The sequence below is a fragment of the Ornithodoros turicata genome, chromosome 1, assembly GCF_037126465.1.
Source record: "Ornithodoros turicata isolate Travis chromosome 1, ASM3712646v1, whole genome shotgun sequence".
In the NCBI taxonomy this organism is placed as follows: domain Eukaryota; kingdom Metazoa; phylum Arthropoda; class Arachnida; order Ixodida; family Argasidae; genus Ornithodoros; species Ornithodoros turicata.
The window spans coordinates 202,426,698-202,446,220 of record NC_088201.1 but is presented as its reverse complement, the minus strand read 5'-3'; the positions used below and the strand labels follow the sequence as shown (position 1 = coordinate 202,446,220).

Below are 19,523 nucleotides of genomic sequence, written 5' to 3'. Positions count from 1 at the left end.
ACTCCCAGAACGAGTGAAACTCTGGGTTGTTTGTATGTGCACCCTTGGCCAACTTCAGGAGGAACAGTGCAACATCTTGAAAATTTTGTTGCAAAAATCTGGACCGCACGTCTGCTGGTAGTGTTCTGCATTTTAGACCACATTATTTTCTGGTGGTTGGTAATCTGACTTCAAATTAATCTTTTGGTTGCTCGAAGCAGAAATTACAAACTGGAAGAAGCAGCTACACATCTTTGCATGGGATGAATCATTTTTAAGCTGGGATTTTAGTTCGCATGCTTTATCATGAAACGGTACTCGTAATGCAAATCGAAGCTAAGCGAGCTCTGCTGCGTGCTTTCTTGTTATTCCTGGGATAACCGCGCAATTGAATTTTAGCATTTATAATTATTTTAACCACATATCTATTTCGGTCGGACGACCTTACGCAGGCGCGAATCTAGGGGGAGGGGGGGGGAGGGGTCCAGGAGACTTGAACATATGGTTCAATGGGCCAATCCCAGCATGCACCTGGCACTTGTACATAGTGGACCCCACACCCTCGGGAAAATCCTAGATCCGCCCCTGACCTTAATGACGGGCCGGGCGTGCGATACCGCTAGCTGACGTTACCGTGAAAACTGAAATTGGTGCGGATATGAAGTTCGTCTTTCTTGTTTATCTGAAAGAATCTGCATTTTGCTGGTCGCAAATTGCGAATGTCCTGTAAAGCGTGTTTGACCTAATGCTTTGTAGTGTGAGGTGAAGTCAACTTGTGGTGGCTGCCGAAATCGAAACTCGTGCATTCTGCATTCATATTCGATTGATTTGCATAGAGCAGAAAAGAAATTATGATTTCAGTTTTATGTCAAATTCGGTCTGTACTTTTTTCACAGAGACTGTTTGTGAACATTTTGCAATTCAGGAGTGTTTCTCTTCGGATGGATGGATTGCGGATGGATGATACTACGGCGCTTTTCCTTTTGAACGAGCGGTAGCTTGCGCCACCATTTAGCAGTTTTAAAAAGTAAAGTTTCGCGGGCGGACGTAAACGCCGATCTCTCCCCTGGCGAGACGAGCAGGAATATATCTCTCGTATCATTTATTATTATCATTCGATGCCGGTAAGCAGGCGTGCAGGGCGTGCTACATGCGAAGGATGGACGGCGACACAGGAAGCTTCCCGCTGAAAAAACGAAAAACCGGTACTATTTATTGTTGTGTAGTTAACTGCCACAACAGCGTGGAGAACACGAGGGGTAGCTGTCCTTCCGTAACGTTCCACTCCTTCCCTGGAAAATGGTACGAAACGGCACGGAGGGAAGCCTGGATTTCAGCTGTTCGTCGGGAAAAGTAAGCATTCGAGCGCCGAAATACGTCTGACATGCTGTTTACCGTGCCGCGCTTTTCTTTCAGCCCCGACGGTTCTTCTTGGCAGCCGACGAAGAGGTCAAAAATCTGCAGTGCGCACTTTGTCAACAATCGTGTGAGTAACGTCGAAGGCGATCCTTCGTACGTGCCTATGATCTTCCCCTGTGTCTACAGCAGGAATGTGCCCGGCGCCGAAAGACACAAGAGGTAGTTTGAACTGTACCTGCAACTAAAAATGACGGGGTGGTGGGGAGGGGCACGGATTATACAAAATCATGCGACCAGCACAACAGTTATTCTGACGAATATCTTTGTACGATATCAGGCACTTCGGACGCCAAAGCAAAGCCCGACACGGCGCTGTGCAAATGAGCAGCGAAAAAATGGAGCAGCCGGGACCATCTGCAATATCAGAACCTCCGCTGCATGAGATACCTGATGGGGAACTGGACGTGCTTGGAAATGTTGCCCTAGATGCCTCAAAGCTGCCAACGCACCAAGATGTGGTAAGCTGCTGCCATTCCACAAACAAAATATTTTAAGATGCAGCATTGTTTATGCATATTTTTCTCAGGGAACCGAGACTGATGGCTCAATGCATGTCGGCCAGTTGAAGATCCTGCTGAGTGCCACTGATGGTGTGAATGCTGCGTGTCAAGTGAACCACGCGGAGCAGGTTGAAAAGGTGCGTACACATGCACGGGTGTAGTTGAAATTGCTCCTGACCCCTCACGCATTTCACAAACACGTTCGCAAAGCTTGGTGAGAGGGGTAAGGATTGGGAGGAGTTTGTCGACGGCATCCTCTACATCCACAAAAACTTGGTAGTGTAACGGTAATGCGCTTACCCGCGTTCCTGGATTTAATTTGGTCTCGTGCTATCGTGTTGTCAAACCGACAGTTCTTGTATGTTTGTGGCCGTGTCCTCTCTTCCATCCATATCCAGCCAGCAGTAGCCAGGCTAGGGGTACGTGTTTATATGCATTCGTTTGGAGGTGTTCAGGGCAGATATGTCATCACGGGGGTAGCTCGAAGGCGTAGGAGGATTGGTTCAGATCCGCGCGCTCTGTGTTTGGATATTTGCTCAGAGTCATATCCGAGGCAGCTCGTTTCGCTCTGAGCATGGAGGGTGAGCGCGCAGATCTTTCCCGCAATTCCCGAGCTAGAAGATGGTGGGTATTTTGAAATTTCGAAATGGCTTTCTTCTAACCACCTTATCACCCAAATCGGATTGTGGAACTAGTCATAAGTTTTTAGATTTTGCCCCTGGTGTAAAAAAAAAAATTGCTGTGAATGAAACACATTGAACGACTTTATGTGACATAGGCTTTCACACAGACCCTGTGCTCCTTCAGGTAACGTGTGTACAGCATGCATATGACATGGAATGACTGGAGAGTATATCCGTAAGTGCCTGCGTGACTGCCCATGGGACGCATGCAGTCTGCGGATTTTGTTACAAAGTGATAAACAGCGCACTGCGACGAGCACTAACTGGAAGCAGACGACACAGCGGTAGGTGCTGCACAAGCACATTGTCGTTCTCAATTGGTTGCCTACGGGATTTTCTTTTCTCCGTGGTTCTCCCTGGTCGATCGGTTTCTGGTTCGATGACGCACACCCGCCCGACTCTTGCTCTGCTCGGAGCACATAAAAAAAGGGTGTACTTGCACCCTGTGTTTTTTGTGTCTAAATACAGGACTCATTTGCATACCAAAATGTAGGGATGGATATTTCACAGCGCACACTCTTTTCTGGATTTTAAAAATATAGAATGGCTTTCAACGAGGATTGTCTCCTGTTTTGCGATCTCGCTTTTGCCCCAAATTCCCTAATTACAGCGTTCATCAACGGGTTTCAGGTAATTAGTCATCTTGTAGTTCCACACTCTCCTCCAGAGGATGTACGTGCGTATAACTGAACTACAAAAACGAGATCTGTGCTGCTCTCTTAGCCTTTTTTAGAAAAATTATAGACCGTGTATATAAACGTCCTAGGTGGGGGCAAGCTACCGCCTGTTTATCCCTGTGCCTTCACCTCTGGTGTACCTCTGGGTTTTCAAAATGTTAAAGACGAACACTGAAGCGCTACTGAATACTGAAAACCGATTAAATTTGGTCGTATGAAACTAATGACTACGACTTGCATAGGAACAGACGTAAGTTGTAGAACCAGGTGCAGCTCCGGACTCGGTGCGAAAAACTCCGTCCGTTTTTAGTAAAATAAATTATTTGAATGTTTCTATCTCTTTAAATGCTTGTCTTGTTCACTTGCGCGAGTGCTAGACTTTTTCCATTTTTGCCTGTTACTTCCCTAGAGACCTGTTTATGAAGGTGGCGTAAGCTATCGCTCGTTCTAAAGGGAAAAATCCACAGTACACTCAGAGAGCCGTATCCATCCATCGCGCCCCTAGCCGAGCCGAGCCGCCTGCATATGTGGCGATTGCTTGTTTTCATTTTGTGATTCCGACAACTTTCGGATGTTGTTAGCGTTTGCAGATTTTACGTCGTTGTTATTAGGCCAGCATGAATCGAGGCAAATGGAAGCGGGGCAAGTGTTGTTGCATGTGCGATAATTCGTGGAAGATCAATCGCGATGTGGGCTATCACGCATTTCCCGAGGACCCTGCGTTGAGACAGCAGTGGATTGCCGCCGTAGGGAGGAGTGACTGGTTACCGAAAGATTCGTCATTCGTGTGTTCCAACCACTTTGCGCCATATTGCTACGACATAAGCATGAGGCTGAAGCAGGAGTTCGGGCTTGGCAAGAGCACGCGCATGTTGAAAAAGGGTAGTGTGCCGACTCCGAACCCGCGAACGGAGCTGCCGGCTTGTGGTTCCAGTTTCACAGCAGCTGAGGGACGGAAATATCAAGTAAGCCTCTCTCTTCCAGTGCTGGAACAACAACAACAAAAAGTTTGTATGTCCGGTCGATGTGTCAGGGACGCTGTCGCCTGCTGTTTCTCGAGAGCTAAAACAGGGGAGTGCCAACCCAGCAGGGGCGTAGCCAGGGGTGGGTGGGTTTAGTGTGCTTAAGCTCCCGCAAAATCATACATTTGGTAGTGCATTTGGGAGAGGGAAACACCTCCCCACGTAAGGTCCTCGCAGAACCCCCCGTCGCCGTCCCACACTCAGAACACAACACAGATTTCTGGCTGTCATGCTGCCAACATGTCATTACAGTTGAAATAACAAGCCCCGCCCCCTGTAGCGGGTGCACACGTTTTGCAGATACAGGGTGTCACCAAAATTTTTTTTGGGGTGTTAGGGGGTCTGATTATGTCACCGCACTGCACTCACAGCAGATGTGTCATCTAGTCTTTCTGATCTGTTTCATTTTGTGCTGCTAGAATGAATATTTCTGTCACGGTAATGGTGTCTTTTATTCCGCGTGGAGATATTGGTGACGTTAGTAGACAGTTGATAGTGTGGCTCTCGAAGTACTGTGTCTATTGCACGTTATCAACTGATAAGATTCTGAGTCGTGCACACTGCTATTGGTTTCGGTAGGTGCAGTAGATAGACGTTGGCAATCGTCTACTAATGCTGTCTATTTTTGCACTCAAGTGTCCCTTTATTAAGGATCTCTCGAGTTGCCAAATTAGTCCTCAGAGCCACCACCGTGTAATTGCTGATCATTGAAGTTGTCTTGTAATGTAGAATGCTGAATCGTCATTAGAGATGGGATGCATCCAGATTTTTGCGAATCCGAATCCAAGGAAGGTTCTGCGAATCCACAAATCTTCCTAACCTCAAATCTTCCCTTTAACATAGTTTAAAAAGCAAAAAGCAAACAGCAAAAAATGCTTCTGGAGAGTGTTCCGAAGCTGAATATGATAAAAAAATTTTTAATGAAAAAATAAATAATAGTAGTTCAATTTCGGCAGAAAACATACCTATATATAGGTATTTAACATATGGCTCACAGACAACAAGAAATATATAAGCTCTTGAGTTTGAATTATTTGCATATAGCAGAAAGCAACAATCAAAACCATATTACTTTTTAACTTGTAATGTAACACTTACTGCCTGAACTCTTTCAGTCCAGAGCAATGTAAACAGAGAAACAAGAAAACACCCGTTGGCCAATGAGGCTCTTGGCGGACTCCGGAGGTGTCAACTAAAAAAAAACAATAAAATATAAAAAAAACGAACAAACGTGGTCAGCGGATTCGAAAAGTTCCATTCATCGTTTTGGGCACTGGGATTCGGATTCCCGAATCTCAAATCCCTGCCTAGGACTCGCGGACTCGGTTGGCACATCCCTAGTCGTCATCATTATTTACTCTTAATTATAGCCCTGCTCAACTCAAGTTGGTGCATTCATGTTCGCAGTTTGACGCGTCTACATGCGCGAGCAGATGTGCAGATTCGTCGTCGCCATCCCATGCTGACATCTCGCAGGCAGCAGAGACGTACAGTGTGTGGAGTGCCCCCTTTGGTGCTGGAGCAAGGCCACCTTTAATCATCCGGTTTGTAACTTAAGTCCCAATTGAATAATAGTAATAACAGTTGAATAATATTTCTTTCATATGTCTTCTATGTAATTTATGTTGTCATGATGGACCACCCAGATATGCTTCACTCCCTGCTCGGTTCAGTTTGGCTTGCCAAGCAGAAGTTCACCCAAAGAGGCACAAAAAACTTCAGGCCAGAATAAGAGGAGTGGCTGTGGGTAAGTGGCGTTACCGTAGAGATAGAGTACATTTAGGAGTGAGTTTTTCGGGTGAATCCCCCGATTTCGCCCGGTTATTGCCCCCAAACTGACCTCCGACCAATTCGGGTTAAAACACGACTTCTCCCCGTATTCCATTCACTATGAAATCCTCGAGTGACGTTTCCACTGAAGAGGAGCAAAGGTCACCACGTGTAACGCACATAAGAATGGGTCACTTACGTTCCCAGAGATACACCCCTGTGTCAGCATTGTCTATGCCTTCGTGGATTAGCACTGGTAGATCACCCACAAGAAAAGAAAAGAAAAGAAAAAAGATTAGGAAAGGACTTAATAGACAAGAGGAGAAACAAAAACACCTGTTAACACCCAAAGGCACATTTATTGCCCGATTCCTCCCCGAATTGCAGATTTAAAGATAGCACCCGATTTTTTGCCCTCTCGAATCTGAGAAAGGCATTTAACCCGAAAAGGTAGGGATATTTAGGAATTTAGTAGGGATGCTAGGGATGGTACTCCCCTTCCTCAGTAGGGATGGGCCAGCTGAATCCTATGCAGGGATTGGAGAGATTCGGGAATCTGAATCCCAGTGCCCAAAACAGCGAATCGAATCTTTCGAAAACCACCAACCACACTCGCTTCTTTTTGAAATTTTTCGTCTCCAGAGTCTGCTGAAAGCCTGATTGGTCGGCTGTCCCGGGGCGTGCCAAAATCTCAGCATAAAGCATCGGCATAACAAGTTTAAAAGTAACACGTTTTTGCTTTTGATTGTTTCTTGGTTTTACGGAAAGAATTCAGACTTCAGAGTTATGTATTTTCTGTAGTCAGTGAACAACTTGTTAAGTATAAATTACGTTTAACAAGAAGCATATGGATACATTTTCTCCTGGAAGTAAATTATTATTTTACTTGTTTTTCATTAAAGGGACCATGAAAGAATATTTGACAAGCCCACGATCATTTTTAATTAGTTCCCCTGTACTAGAGAATTCACTCTGTGAAATATGAAGTTGAAAATCGTACAAATAGCAAAAATATTCTATATTTACCACAGGCGTGAACGGCAGCTGCTACGGCCCGCCTCAGAGGCGAACTGGCTGTGACATCATACACAGAACATGTTGCCGATTCGCGGACGGGCCTTTGCGAGCAAAGTGCAAAATTTTCAAACAATCTTGCATACTTCGTCATGAAACATGTTTTAATTTGACTTGGAGACAAGAATGTAACTAACCGTTGACACAGAATCCTACTAGAAAAGTAATATAGCCGTTGACTGTCAGCATGGTTACCGGAGCACGTTTTCCTGTTTGAACTTCTTCTTCATCAGAACATACCTTCGTCGGTGACATTTTACGAGCTGCTGCATACTGAACGATCCATAGACGCTATATGTGTCGCATAACCTCTTCCTCAATTGCTGATAATTTGCCTTTCGCCATATTTCAAGTGATTTTGGCGGGAGATATACGACGTCGTTGTTGTCCAAACCGAAACCATGCATCCATGTGGTCTGGCGGGGTGTGTCTTCCTCGTCGTTCACAGTTGGCTGAGAGGATTGGATGGCGATGACGTAAGCCCACTTCAAAGGAATATATCCAGCGGTCACGCCCTGCTATTTTTGTCTGATAACTGCGCCCCCGTTGTACCGAATACGGTTAAAAGTCGGTGTGTGTACGATAGTGATGGATCATGAGAACGGTTTCCTGCAGAGTACTCGGAATTCTCGAAAATCATTTCATGGTCCCTTTAAATAAAGATATCAAATGCTGCTTCAAAATACTTTTCAGTACAAGAGTTCTTTTTCCCCTGCTTTTTCAACTCCTTTTTTTTTCTTTTTTAAGAAAGGCTCCGAAAGATACATGGTTTTGCAGAATCTTCCTTGGGTTTGGAAAATTCTGGATTTGTACCATCATGAGCATTTTTACGTGAGTATTATTACGATTACGGTACATGAGTGCTTTTACGGTTGCAGGTACGCAAACTCTGCCTGGCGTGAGCCACCGTGCTGTTCAGGTTTGTCCCGTTGACATGCAAAAACTGCCGGGCGACGACCCCACGTGATCAAGTACAGTGATCTCCCGGGTTCACGTACAGGCGCTTCAAGGGTTTGTAACTAAATTTTGTAACAACATTTTTGCAAATCAACTAGAGGTATTATAAAGCAGAAACAGAAATTGGAAGCAAAATTATTAAATATTTTGTCTTATTTATTCAGTCCACTATGGTGAACAATTTTGACATTTTTCTGTGAGATTTTTGTGGTATATAGTAGCTTGCAATCAACATAAATTCTGCACTTCGAGGGTCATGACGCAACCACTAGAGCTTGTTGCTTGTAAGCTCGGCTCTGCAAGTTTCACAGGGTATTTATTTCTATCTTTTGCAGAACTTTTATAAAAAAAAAGCTATGAGAATAGCACAGATGTTGTCTTTGCAGTTGAGACATACGGCCAGGTGGACATCCTCTGAAAGAGAGTGTGTAGTTGCAGGGTGACTAATTACCTAAAATCCACGAACTAGCTCTCTAATTAAAGAATTTTGGACAATGACGAGATAGCAGAATGGAAGACAATCCTCATTGAGTGCTGTTCTAAAGTCCAGAAAAGAGTGCATGCTGTGAAATAGCCAACCCCAAATTTAGATATTCAAATGAGTTGAAACCAAAAACCGCGAGCCTCAAGAGTGCATCATCTACGCCGACGGAGGCTTATCTAGGCTGGAAAGTGGCTTATCTTGCCAGCAGATCGACAATCATCTCTGCCGCTCCAAATCACGTGGCCCTCTGACGGGAAATGAGCACTGTGTTCCATGAGTTCCTGGTTGCCGCACTTTTGGTTTTGGCTCATTTGCATAACAAAATTTGAGTATGTTTGTGTTAACACACGTGCGTGTTTCAGGATTTGTTAGATGTGGAATGACTTTCAAAGAGAATTGCCTCTCATTCTGTTACCTTGCTTTTGCCCGAAATCACCTAATGAATGAATGAATGAATGAATTAATTAATTGTAGGCAGTTAGTTATCTTGTGGTTGCATACTTTCTTCGAGAGGATGGTCGTAGAACTCAACTGCAAAAACTAGTGAGTTTGAGTTTGAATACGTATATATGAGACAACAATGCAAATGACATCTGTGCTGCTCTCGTAGCTTTTTAATAAAAATTCTGTACAGTATAATAATAAACACCCTGTACATGTGACAGGGAATGCTAAATATTTTTAATTTGCAAGTAAAATTGCAGTAAAACTGCTCAGGGCTCCTGCTGGGGAAGAATTCTCAGTTTTGCAAGCAACAGTGATTTGTTTCATACTGGCTTCCTGATCATGGTGACTACATAGCCGACTTCTTTAGTTTTAGACAGTGTTATGTGCATGCAATGTAGTTTTCCTGCTGTGTTTGATGAGTGATGCGCAGTTGGTGGCAACTTTGACACAGTGTTGCCCATAATTCTCAATTGTAATTTTCTAAAAGAACAGAGTGTAATTGGGACAGAAATTGTGACACAAGGGTACAGAGGGCTTAGGCTCTCAAACAGATAATTTTTTCTGAGATTGCAGCTCTACTGCTTTACAGTGCCTAGCTTGTGTGGCGACCGGCATAATTAGAAGGGCTAATTTTCGAAGTGCAAATAATGTGGAACCTTTCTGGGGCGCTAACGAAGAGAATGGAGACAAACTGCACATAAGCAACCACCGTATTTATAATGTATCTAAAAGTGCGGAAGGAGAACAGCCACTCGCGTCTGTCTGTCCAAAACACCTGTAAGTGGTACGTTGAGAGGATGGTTATTTGACGCCTCACAAAATCCTGGCTTGCTAGTGAAGGCTATGTACGTTTATTTCTCTGATTCCAGCCACTTGTAATATGTTTTTGACTGAGTCTTGTATTCCTTTCGTCCTCTTTGCACACACGCACAGCTTCGTCACTGAAATCTACATTGTGCGTCCGTTTTATCCATACAAAAAAATCACGTGAGGTCTCAACTTATTGTCTAAACTTGTACTGCAGTTTTTCCGGTATCTTCAGATACAATAACGCTAAAGAGATCCTCAAAACAGAAATTATATGAGTTTTTACCTCGGCTACCACCGTCGAGGCTTGCGGCACGACAGCTGTGAAATGGTTGGTGCGTAAATACTAAAACTAAACCTTTTGGACAAAGTAGAACTTCCGTTCTCGTCAACCAGATTACCGGGAGCAATATCGGCTCAGGGCACTGGCGATGAAACACGTCAATCAGTATCACGATGCAGTGGCGTTTCACCGTCATGAAAGTGGCAACTGTAAATCATTGATCATTTTGCAGGTCCTCATTCAGTTTAATTAAAACTAGAACGAAAGAAATAGAATATGTTGTGCACACCTTATGCAATGGCAGAATGCGAGTCACAAACACTATTCGCTGCCAGTCTAGTGCCCTCGGTGGTATTGGAAGCATAGAAATCACGAGAAATGAAACATCAGGTCCCTAATGAAGAGTTCTTTTAGGTGCTGGCACTGTTAGTGATGCAACAGTTCCAGTGTGGCAAAAAGGACACCCACACTTGACATGCTACACCCGCACTTGAAGGACACCCGCACTTGACGCACTAGCTGGCTACATGGATTCGCAGAATATGCAATTCACACGTACGGGGGGATATATTTATTACAACAAAGAAAAAAAAGGAAGGATGAAACACAGCATGTTATATCCAAGACGCGTGTTGGTTACTACATATTCCAAGGAGAAGAAGTAGAAAGAAACAAGGATGGGGCAAAGTGTAAAATACGAAGCGACACCGTGCAAAACAAAGCGATAACCTCATAACTCCAGTTTCTTGTTTCCTCTTGTTGTACTTTCCGATGCATTCCCCATTCAAATTAGGGAGAAGAAAGAAAAAAGGGCGTGAAGAGAGGGGTAACTTCCATGTTGCAACCGAGGTCAACATGGCGTCTAATAAAGGGTGTAAAAAGTGGTGGTAAATGAAATTGTCATTTATTCAAATTGCTACCGAAAGGTGTACGCCCCCACGGCTCACCGAATCAGAAGCGTGAAAACGTGCACATGTAAACAAAGCTGGCTACCCGGCGGCTATCACGCAAGGTACTTTCTCCGGAGGCCGCATCGCGGCGCCACCAGTTTGTTGCACGCTCCCTATAACTATCATCGGTCGAAATGCTGGCAGAAATTCTGCTTATAAAAAACACACCAACACAGTCATACAAGAAAATCATATGCATTTCTGGGTGGGGGGTGGGGGGAGGCAACTTTGGTTGTAATCATTGCGTGCCATACTGTTCCGACACTGTCTGGCTGTGACCCCCTGTGTTTCACCGACTACGACATGACAGGTGATGAACTGTGTGAGCACAGTAACACAAGCCAGTTATTTCAACACAAATTTTTTTATGCGACCAGGTTGTTGCTGTGTTGAAGGCAGAGTTCGGAACAAAATGGATTTCAAGCTTGCGGTATTCCAACAATCATTTACACGAACTGAGCACAGTTGTGAAATATCTCACGTGAAAACAAAGGTGGGGTCATAAAAACGACTTTGGAAATTGCTGCCACCGAGCACCATTTCTCTGCTCAGCCAACATCACCGTCCATTAGCCACACCATTCCTGGGCTGTTTTCTGACTCTCAGGGAAGCAGATGACCGTTGTTTCTTTTCATCTGTGTCTGAGTAATCTGATCTCGAATCTTCGTCCATTGTTTCGCTTCGGAAATGTAACACAGCGTCTACGACCGGCGTGGTATACTACTTGTCCACTCCATGCGGTGTGACGTAATGCGTTCTCATATGTTTTTAGTCCCTACAAAATTTATACCACTTGAAAGGCAATAGAATGATGAACAAATAATATTTTTTTCGAGAAAATAAAGCGTGGGGTTTTCGAGAAATTAATCCGTGAAGTCGGCGTATTTTTCGAGGGTGATCCCGGTTTGCTCCCTCATACCGCCTTAGCTTTATCATCCACAATCTTTAACAGCATACCGTTAGAAAGAGCACTTAATGGGCTATCTTTCACTGTAAAAATCACTTCGGCCTAACGTCCACGTCCCTGACAGGAAGGCTACAAAATTCACGCAAAAATGCGCTTCACGGCTTTTTGCGTTGTTTTTCTCGAGCGAACAGGCGGCAGTAGGTATCGGGCTATGCCACAGAGTTACAGTCCAGTATGTAGAGAACGAGTAGAAAAAAATGTCGTCCCCGTCACTTGAACGTAGGGCGCATAGGGTTGTCTCGAACTTTGGCCTGAGTGCTCGCTGATGGTGCACCGTGGTGCGCGCTTTAAATTTTTTTCCCAGCATCCGCTCCGATTTGAAGTCCGAAATTTGTGCCAATGTTCATCACAAAGATGTGGCTTTCACAACAAAAAAAATGTGTAACAAAATCGAAGGACCTCGACTGACGGGCTTGCCTGAACTGAGATGAAATCACCCAACCACAACACCTGGTATCGGTCGCGCTGTACTATTGGTCACCCCGCTCCCGCGTCTTCCCTGACCTCGATGTGTCGTGGATATTTGAATCTAAGATGACACCCGACTTTGGAACACAGGATTTAAAAAAAAAAGAAAATTTGGTAACTGAGGAAGAATCATGCAGGCCCCTCTAATTTAAACAATATGAATTTAATTGAAAGAATTTAAATTAAACTTAAAGAATAATTTAAATGACCTTTTTCGAATCGGGCACAACACACACGTTCGCGGCCACTGAGCTTCATGAAATCGAGATGCTAAAGTTTGTAGCTTGATAGAAAATTAGGGGTGTGCGATAAATAAGGGTTTCTACGGTATACTACTGCCCTGTAACAGTGATGTGCATTAGTGTGCTTAGATTCTGCTTTAATTGTGTGTACGCTTCAAGCATGACCTGCCTGAAGCAAGTCTGCCTGATGTAATGCCTTTTAATGCACAGGTTAGTGGTAATGAGACATTGTCTATGTGTTTGTGTAGCAGACAAGGTTCAAGTTTTCTGGCAGCCAAAGCTGGTGACTGTGTCTGAACAGCTCTCCCACAAAACCACCGTGCCTTGCTGGAGATGGCATGTTGCATTCCCCTGGGCGTTTTGCCGACTTCGGTATCTGGAGGACGCTGTAAGGTTCCGAAGGTGGACCATTGGAGCTCGAGAAGGTACTCTCTTCTTGTTTTTCTTCCAAATATTGTAAATACCAAGATTACGAAATATAAAATGGCTAAAATTCTTGGCAGAGGTACAAACGCTGAATGGTTTTGTGCACTTGTCAAGAGCATTATCACTTTTATATTTGATAATTGTGATTGTTTGTACCAACAATCCCAAGGGAACCATGTAAGTACCATGGTTTCAACATGCTGACCATTTTAGTCATGTATACAGTCACCGACCGTTAATTCGGACTTCTAGTGGTCACTGGATTTGTCCGAATTATCGAGCAGTCCGAATTTGTAGTTAATCATAAAAATCCACTCTCACACTGGCGTTTTTACAAAAAATTTACACGGGACGGAAGAAAGTGTCGATACGCGTCTGCCTAGCAGCGCGCGCACGAGACAGAACGTCATGCTGCATTTCTCATAATGTCACACTGTCGGAATAAACTCGTCCGAGCGTATCGATGGCCACGAAGGTCTGCGCAGTAGACAGAGGTTCACCGACGTTCTCGTCGTCGTCCTCGTCGTTGTCCGATTCATCCGCAGGCAGGTTCAGAACTTCGGTGACGATATCATCGGTGACGACGTTTGTGAAGACATTTCCACAGTTTCGATTGTCGCATCCGAAGTGCGCGTCTAAACAGCAACGTCGATCACATGAACGCGAGCTTTGCGCGGGCGCGCGCTTCTCCTCCCCGCAGGCGGCGCTCCGAGGAAGCTACTGGAGGGGCAGCCCGGCGGCGAGCGGGAGTCGGAAGCTCGAGGTTCCGATTTTGAATTTAGGAGCGTGGATTTTCACAAAAGGTAGGGAAAGTCGGCCAAAATCCGTCTGAATTATTGAGCCGTGGCCCCGAAAACAGTCCGAATTATTGGAAGCTGAAATGCATTGGTTCTATGTGGTCTATTGACTGAGTCCAAGATTTTGTCTGAACTATTGAAAAGTCTGAATTATTAGGGTCCGAATTAACGGTCGGCGACTGTACACTGAAAAAAAGTGACCCCTATTCGAGGCACAGGGCCATCTCGCATAAAATGACACTTCCAAGCGTAGTCAAATAACTTAAACTCCGGCTATCAGGCAGGGGTACACTGTTAATTTGGTAACCTTCGTATAAAAGTAAAAAACTGGCCAAAAAAATTTTCTCAAAATATAAGCCTACCGTGTTACCTTTCTGTTCCTTCTATTCAATGCCTACTCCCCTTTGAGGGTGTCATGCATGGCTGCCTTTCATATGAAGGGCTACAGAACAGTGGAAGAGTTGTGAGTTACTTAATTTCTAGCACACATTTAGAATGACAATTCTATGTCCTTAGCTGCCTCTTAAGCAGTCTAAGAGCGTATGCATCTGACTTCATTTTTCTGTGTGGTGCCGGTAGGCAGGCTTTCGGAGCGTCATGTGTTGCTTTCATCGTTTGAGAGGTCTATCGGTGTCGTCAAACTGCCGTTACAGAGGCTTGCACGTGAACAGCAGCAAAAACAAGGAAGAATAAACAAGTGTTTTTGGAAACCAAACTTTTCGACTTTTCCTCGGCATTAAAGGAGCATGGAAAAGGTATTCGAGCTGTCTAAAAACCACTCTTGTTTCGTGAAGTCGCCAATGGAAAGCATACGCAGAAAATATCTCGAATCAGGAAAGTTCAACTATGAGGCAGTTTAATTGTAAAAAACGCTGCCACGGCAGGACATTTCCGGACTCCACCTCCTGGCCACTCCTCCGGTCCAGTGACGTCGTACCGGCAATGCGCCTCACTGCCTACAAAGAATTGGTCCGCTCTCGACAGAGCGACGTCCTATACCTGCTGACTGCTATTCCTTCTAGGATGTTAAACAGGAAAAGTAACGTTTTGAAAATGGTATCTGGTTACTGATGGCACGCTAAAATGGTTGTTTTATGGTTCTTTTATCATAATTGCGTACGACATCTCGTATGTGGCGGTGTTCAATGTGGCTCTTTGCGGTTTGATGCGTCTCTCATTTCTGTTACATTTAATCGAGGTAGAACCCGTATACTGTAATTTCATGCGTATAAGCCGAAGGACACGTTTTTAGGAACATTTTGGAGAATTGCCGGCTGATGAGCCGCAGGCAATACGACGCGACTGATTTTTGGAGTAAACCAGTGGTGCAGATATAAAATCAGTTCTGGGATCGGGATCATCTATAATACGGGAATTATAGATGTGATCCTGGTACTAGCGCGGTTGTAGTGTTCTACGAAGATCGGATTGTGCCCTTGTGTGGACCCTCGGGTCAGTGGTCTTCCCGATGACATGGTAGGTTAAGCCTGAAGTTTTAGGGTTTTACCCGATTCTTCCCCGAATTTGCACCCCGAATTGAAGGTTGCCTCTTTAGGGTGAAACCCGATTTTTACCTGGCAAATTGCCCTCACTGGGATGTCTGTAGGAATGCATTAATTTACTTGTTTGGCAAAAAAATTCAGTTACATCACCATTTGTACCATACCGCTACAGCTGGTTGAGTAACTGAGCCCGATTTCACCCCGAATTTAGCATACTAGAAGTTTTTTCACCCGATTTCACATGAATTTAGTGCACAAGTTTATTTACCCGATTTTTACCCCCCGAATTTAGAAAAATATATTTCCCGAAAACTTTAGGCTCTAATGATAGGTACCAGGAAGGTCAGTCTACTCGAATGGGAAGGCACCCCTGTTATGCATTGTTCGTGCATTGGTGAGAAGGAGAGACTGTTCCTGAGACACTGTGTGGGCCCTTTCGATAAAACCGGGGTATGGGGGAAAATACCCCGGAAAATAATCATCAGATAAGCTGCATCGGCGGATAAGCCGCAGAACGCAGGCGAAAGAAAAAGATTCCGCATAAGCTGGGGCTAATACGTGTGAAATTACGGTACTTGCCCCTATATGTGTGTTGCACACGAGTACTTTATTGAGGAGGCCTAAAGTGATGCAGTGTGGAGTTCGAGCAGGGTGTCTACCAACCTGGAAAACCTGGAAAACAGGGAATTGTCAGGGAATTTTGATGTGACTGGAAAAGTCAGGGGATTGTCAGGGAATTTGGCCAAAAAGCAGCTCAAGTCCGGGAAAATTACAGACAAGTGCCGTGATGATGCGCAGCGAATCGCGAGTGCCGACCGGTGGTTGAGCAGTGATGCCGCAGCAACGTTACCGCGAGTAGCAGTTTGCCAATACGACAAGCTCTGAGGCAGAAAAGTAGGGCAGCCTCACTAATACTTAATAAATGGTCAGTTTTATGAGGGATCTGTATCAAAAGGTAGGAGCAGGCACCAAATTCCCGTTTTGTTTTTGTCAGGGAATTGGCTTGAAATAGTCAGTGAAAACCTGGAAAAGTCAGGGAATTTGAAGGCAGCAATTTGGTAGACACCAGGCTGCGCAAACGAAAAAGAAAAAAAAAGAAAAACAAACCAACAAAACGGCACACATTTTTCGCAAGCATCAGGTTCCAACAAATGAGCCACTAGAGGTAAGTGGCTTGCCTTGATTCATCGTGAGATGTTCAACCTGGCACTGATCTCCGAATATGCAGTCTACATTTCTCTGAGACTGATTATGAGTCACCAGCGAGCATCTTGAAATCCGTAGGTGCTGACTTCCATATCTGTCTGAAACGATGTCTCGCCCTGTCGCTAAATTCACCTGATGCGAACAGCCAATGCAAATGGCAAAGAATGGGCATCTGCACAAAAACCTGAGCTGCTGCACAAGAGAGATCGACCGGTTCGGACTCCATGTAACCTTATCGGGAGAAGCGTCTGTCAGAAGAAACACCGGGAAATTACGTAGCAGACAACGCTCCGACCTGCCGTGTCGACGGCCGATCCCAGCTGACGTCACACCGAGATCTTTCCTATGAATGGATCATCACATCGTGACTCGCCTTCTCTTGGCCTGTCATGAGAGCTCCGCATGAGCGGGGGAATGAAACATCTGCCTTAGCCACAGTACGTTTGCTAAGACAGTATTTAGTGTGTGAAAACATAGTACAGCAGTGACACATTTGAACATGGTCAAAGAAGAACTTTTTGTCTCCACTTTCCATGCTCCTCTAAGCAGCTGGGGGTATTGAAATGCAGTTGTTTGGCAAGTCTTGATAGTTCAGTGATTCAGTTTTGAAAGTCGAATCTTTGTTTCATATTCAGACCCTCAAGTTTTCGGGTTTTATATTTTTCCAAATTCAAGGGGAAGAAATCGGGTCAATAAATTGATGTCGAAAATTCACGCACATTCGGGCAGAAAAATTACCATCAGACCAAGTTCGGGGAGAAATCGGGCATTATTGTAGAATAAACGTTCACTGTACCGTTTATCCAGAGTGCCAGAAGTAAGGGGCAGTCTCATATTTTGTGAGAAACTAGTATGTCGATGCTTTGAGGTGCCTATCCTAGGTGCAGTTTTGCAGGTAGAAATCGGGTTTAACCCTAGATAGGTGAACCTCAATTCGGGGTGCAAATTCGGGGAAAAATCGGGTTTAACCCTAAAACATCAGGGTCTATTCATATTCAGTAACAGCGTGAAATAAATCGATGGTCGTTACGCGTGACAACTGCAAATAAAAAAAAGCCTTCCATTTTAGTTGAACATAAATCAGGTCTTACAGGTCAGTTTTTGTATAAAAAGTGTTGCATATTAAACACCTGACGAGAGGCATGCCAGACACACACAGGAATCATCAAAATTACGACATAAAGGCATGTGCATGCATGCTATTTCAGTTTTACGTAAATCCTGGAATCCCATCCCGGGAATAGCAGGAAAAATTCCCGAAATCCTGGGACTGCAGAAGTGGCCTCTACTGGATTCCCAGTTCTAGTGGCAGCAGCTAGCGACAGAGCTACATTTGCGAGAGAAAAATTCACATGAATTGAGAGCACATGTTGATTTTCTCGATTTTCTCCCCCGAATTGGGGGAAAATATATTTACCGAAAATTTCAAGCGCTAGTTAAGGGTGTAGATAAAGGCCTCGTGTTGTGTGCTGCTGATATTTGGAACATGGACTGTTCTTCTATTCTCCTACCAGGTTCATCGGAAGCCCTTGTACTCCTCTGAAGAACAGGCCCTCTTCGAAATATCGGTGCGTTCAAACCAGACTTTTGCTTCAAACTGCCAAGCTTGGTTACTGATAGTCCTAAATTCAGAATCAGCTGCAGATTATTGGTAAATCTTTTCCTTTACATACATTTCAGTCAACAGAAGTCTCTGCATGTGACACCTGGAATGTGGACTGGAGCATCTGAAGGTTGCAGGATCGTCCGTTGACGTGTCAGTTGTTGAGAGACTCCATCAAGACGAAGCACCTAAGCATTAAACATTAAACAGCATTAAATCCAGAAGATGTGGGTTCGAGTCCTACAGCCGGCTAACCTTTTCAGTGACCCATCTTTCATCATTAAACAGCTTTGACATCTAGCATGTCACTAAAGTTTCTGTGCAATGGTAGTTTTATCTGAGGATGCGCGATAAGCATTATGAAACCAAACATGTCGAAAAGGGGAGAATACCGTATTTTCTCGCATATAATACGAACTCTGGTATAATACGAGGTGCAATTTATAGACTCCTATCAAAAAAAAGTTTTCTGACTGCCGTATAATACGACATTTCAGTTTCACCCGCCGTTCGTTGCGATGCCGTCGTTTCTGGCGAGCTGCACTGCCTTCACTCGAATTGCTTGCCCGGTTACGGCGATGTGCCGCGACCGAAGGTCTTTAAAGTACTCGATGAGTTGCTTCTCGATCTCCGGATGATGTCCCTTCTTCGGGCCACGAAACGCTTTCCGTGTTGCTGAGCACTGAAACAACGACGCCCGCTGACTACGCCAAACACTAATGTTGGCTTCGTTAATCCCAAACTTTCGTGCAGCAGACATATTACTAGACGCTTCGGCCGCCAGTACAACTTCCCGTTTGTACTTGGCCGTGTACGAAGCCCGGCGTGGAGCCATGCCCGCGCGCGCGCGGTTACTTTCGGAAAGTTGGCGGGTGAGATGAAATCACGTGGGTGCGCGCGCATGACCAGGAGAGCCAAGGGGAGAGGGGAAACGTACACTCTTTCAAGAGAGGAGCGGGGCTCGTCGCCGTGGCTCATACAACCCGCAAATAATACGAACTCGCGTATAATACGAGTCCGCATTTTGGGGGTCCATTTTTCGGAAAAAAAACTCGTATTATATGCGAGAAAATACGGTATGTTTAATCAATGGTTGAATGGTGGAAAAAGAAAAGGCCAAAGGAATTGAATAACTACGTATCGCCTAGTGTACAGTGATGCATTTCCCCTGCACACGAACATCCCTCCTCAATGTGTACAGCGTGACCTTGATGAGATCACATTGGATGGTCAGGGGCAGAGATGGAAAACTGCTAGTTT

The 19,523-nt window shown here is 44.7% G+C and overlaps 1 protein-coding gene across 3 annotated transcripts; it reads left to right on the top strand.

The window, feature by feature from the left end:
• Nucleotides 1-1,020: 1,020 nt before the first annotated feature.
• LOC135378953 (uncharacterized) lies at nt 1,021-18,566 on the top strand. Of its 3 annotated transcripts, XM_064612139.1 has the most exons (11): nt 1,023-1,332; nt 1,396-1,557; nt 1,676-1,856; nt 1,925-2,035; nt 5,688-5,824; nt 5,927-6,027; nt 8,003-8,135; nt 12,978-13,154; nt 16,739-17,097; nt 18,175-18,228; nt 18,341-18,566. In XM_064612139.1, exons 1-7 carry the CDS (start codon nt 1,130-1,132, stop codon nt 8,089-8,091), a joined length of 984 nt encoding a protein of 327 aa, XP_064468209.1. In that variant the 5' UTR covers nt 1,023-1,129; the 3' UTR covers nt 8,092-8,135; nt 12,978-13,154; nt 16,739-17,097; nt 18,175-18,228; nt 18,341-18,566. The 3 variants fall into 3 exon arrangements, with proteins under 3 accessions (XP_064468208.1, XP_064468209.1, XP_064468207.1); XM_064612138.1 differs by lacking the exon at nt 16,739-17,097 and having other exon boundaries at nt 1,021-1,332; nt 12,981-13,154; XM_064612137.1 differs by lacking the exon at nt 16,739-17,097.
• The last annotated feature ends 957 nt before the right edge of the window (nt 18,567-19,523 follow it).